This window comes from Rhincodon typus, chromosome 4, assembly GCF_021869965.1.
Source record: "Rhincodon typus isolate 14 chromosome 4, sRhiTyp1.1, whole genome shotgun sequence".
NCBI classification, from domain to species: Eukaryota; Metazoa; Chordata; class Chondrichthyes; order Orectolobiformes; family Rhincodontidae; genus Rhincodon; species Rhincodon typus.
This window is the reverse complement of record NC_063335.1, coordinates 92,793,650-92,796,931: the sequence shown is the minus strand read 5'-3', so window position 1 is coordinate 92,796,931 and position 3,282 is coordinate 92,793,650. Positions and strand designations below refer to the sequence as shown.

The following is a 3,282-nucleotide window of genomic DNA, read 5'->3' as shown; positions in this document are numbered from 1 at the left end:
CTTCACCTTAAGGCCGAGAGACTGCTTTGGAATCCCATTGAGGTCGGGACTCCGAAAGACCACCACATACTGAGAAACTGCCACGGCGAGACGTGTAGCTTTTGAGAATAAATGGCCTTGGTAACAATTACCCTATCAGACAAATCAATTTAAAACAATCCGTTGATACTCTCATCTAAGGGAAATCTGTCAATCTCACTAAGCCACTTACGAGAAAAAAAAATACAAGCAAAATATTTTGGAAACCAGAAATAAACCACAAAGCACTGGAAATACTCAACAGGTCTAGCAACAGAGATGACGTCCGCAGTGTGAAGCACTAATACAGGAACTGCCATTCACTCAGGGCGATCCGGAACAAGTACAGGTTTATCAAAAAAAAGTAGACAAACAACGAAAGAATTGCTCAATGCGGAAATGAAACATTGTTGCTCCTCCCAAAAGAGCTGGTTTCGAGTTAATTAGTATACGCGTCACTTCCCAAGAATGGAAGCAGACTAAGGAAATAACAAAAGTTATTGTGTGTTTTAATAAAAATGATAGTTTTGACTTGTTGCAACAGTTAATTACTTTTTAGTCTTTGGGAAGAAGGGTGCCGCTGAATTTTTTTGGTAAGTTTTTTTTAGCATTGATAGTGATTTTTGAAAAAAGTTTCGGTGTTACTTGCATCTCGCAAAAGTGCTGCATTGCGGCGAAAAGAAATACTTTCGTTTCTCTGTAAAATTGAGAGATAAAGAAACGAAAGCGAGTTTTTTTACGCTTGTTGAAATATTTGTTTCATTTGGATGGTTATTTGTTGGTTGGATGAGTAGTTGTCGTTTAAATGTGAGATTGAGGTGGGAAATGTCTAATATAAGGAAGACTTCTTGCTTTGATTGAAATAGTGAATTTTTCTCCATTTCTGCTAAGAACTCCGCACAAATATTTTAGTCACAAAATGGCAACCTGTGAGAAGAAAAATAGTGAGTCTGCTGATTCGTTGGGGAGCATTGACTACTTTTCCATCCCTCTGATTACCCTGAACTTCTCGGTAAGGAAGAAACTAGCTCTGTACCTCAATCCAAGAACTGTAGTGGCAGCAGACTGGACCGTGCTGGCCGAGGAGATGGGCTTTGAGTATCTGGAAATTAAGAACTACGAAAGGTTAGACAATCCCACCGAAAAACTGTTGGAAGATTGGCAAGTCAAGGATGGCTCTTCTGTGGGCAAATTAATGGAGTTACTCCAAAAGATACAACGTGACGATATCCTTGAAGATGTCACACCAGATATTGGTGAGTCTGTTGTGTTTTCTGTTCCAACACCACACCAACCCAGTACATTGGTTTTATTTATTCCACGAATATCTATTATTTATTGTATTCCCTTAGGGAGCATATTAAACCTTCTCTTCCCCATTCCCCCCCACCCCTTTTCCCAAGAAGCTGTTGTCACTATCAATGCAGCAGACAAATTTGAAAGAGGAGACAGTAAGAACTGCAGATACTGGAAGCGAGAGTCAGTAATTGTGGAGCTGGAAAAGCACAGCAAGTCAGACAGCATCCGAGGAGCAAGGGAAGTCAATGTTTTGGTCCAAAACCCTTTGTCAGGACTGGGAGAGAGAGGGGAGCCCCGAAATAAAAACAGGGTGGGGGAGGGGTTTGGTATTGGTGGGAAGGAGATGGGTGCGTGCAGGTAGGAGATATTGTGGTTGGTCAGTGGGAAGGTTGGAGTGCGTAGGTGAGGCGGAAGATGGACAGGTTGGTGATGGAGAGATTTTGAAGCTGATGAAGTCATTATTCAGGCCATTGGGCTGTAAACTCCCAAGGCGAACAATCAGGTGTTTATGTTTGGCCTCGCTCTGACAGTGGAGGAGGCCAAGGATGGATTGTGTCACCAGGGGAATGAGAGGGGAAGTTAAAGTGGATGGCAAATGGAAGGTCAGGTTGGCTGATGCGTGAGGAGCACAGATGCTCCACAAATTTGGCCCTGAGTCTGCATTTGGTCTCCCCAACATAGAGGAGGCCAGATCAGGAACAACGGATACAGTAGATGAGGTTAGATGAAGTGCAGGTGAATCTCTGGATTTGGAAAGATTGGGACCTTGGACGGAGGTGAGAGGGACAGGTGTAGCACCTCCTGCGGTTGTAGGGAAAGATACAGGGTGTGGTGGATGGGTTGGTGAGGGGTGTAGAGCTGATGAGGGAGTGGCGAGTGAACGGTCCCTGCAGAATGCGGACAGGGTGGGAGGGAAATATCTTTTTCATGATCAGGTCTGATAGTAAGTGTTGGAGGATGATGGAGTGGTATGTGAGGACTAAGGGGACTCTAACCTTTTGCTCTTGGAGGGACAGGGTTTGAGGGCAGAAGGATGGGAAATGGGGGGAGATGCAGTTGAACGCATCTTTAATAAGAGGAGAGGAAACTATGGTCCCTAAAGTAGGAGGATATCTGGGAAGTTCGAGAGTAGAACGCCTCATTCTGGGAGCAGATGCAACAGAGGTGGAGGAATTGTGAGTATGGCATAGCATTTTTGCTGGGGGCTGGGTGAGAGGAGGTGAAGTCAAGGCAATTGTGGGAGTCAGTGGGTTTGTCAGTGGTGAGTTGGTTACCGGAGACGGAGACGGAGACGTCAAGGAAGGGGAGGGAGATGTCAGAAATGGTCCATGTGAATTTGAAGACGCGGTGGAAGGTGTTGGCAAATTTAATGAACTGTTCAAACTCCTCATAGGAGCATGAGGCAGCACTGATACAATCATCAATGTGGCGGAGGAAGAGGTGAGGGGTGATACCAGTGTAGTTGTTGAAAGGGACTGTCTCTTCCTCCACTACATTGATGACTGTATCGGCGCTGCCTTATGTTCCCGCAAGGACCTCGAACAGTTCATCAACTTTGCCAACACCTTCCACCGCACCCTCAAATTCACCTTGCTTGACCTCTCTACCTCCATCTCTGGTAACTGACTCACTTCTGATATTCATTTCAAACCTACTGACTCCCACAATTACCTTGACTACAACTCCTCTCACCCACCTCCCTGCAAAAATGCCATCCCACACTCTCAATTCCTCCGCCTCCGCTCCCAGAATGAGGCATTCCACTCTAGGACTTCCCAGATATCCTCCTACTTTAGGGACCATAGTTTCCTCTCCTCTTATTAAAGATGCCTTCAACTGCATCTCCCCCCATTTCCCGTCCTTCTTACTTAGTTTCCCCTCGTCTGTTATTAAGGATGCCCTCGACTGCATCTCTCCCGTTTCCCATGCTTCTGCCCTCAACCTTCCCCCACTCCCCACACCCCC

At 45.7% G+C, this 3,282-nt stretch overlaps 1 protein-coding gene across 1 annotated transcript in view; it reads left to right on the top strand.

The window, feature by feature from the left end:
- The first annotated feature begins 937 nt into the window (after positions 1 to 937).
- Positions 938 to 3,282, top strand: part of myd88 (MYD88 innate immune signal transduction adaptor) — an 18,711-nt gene continuing 16,366 nt past the window's right edge. The window contains exon 1 of the mRNA XM_020526916.2: positions 938 to 1,274. Coding sequence (XP_020382505.1) covers positions 938 to 1,274 — 337 coding nt within the window. The remainder of the gene's footprint in view (positions 1,275 to 3,282) is intronic.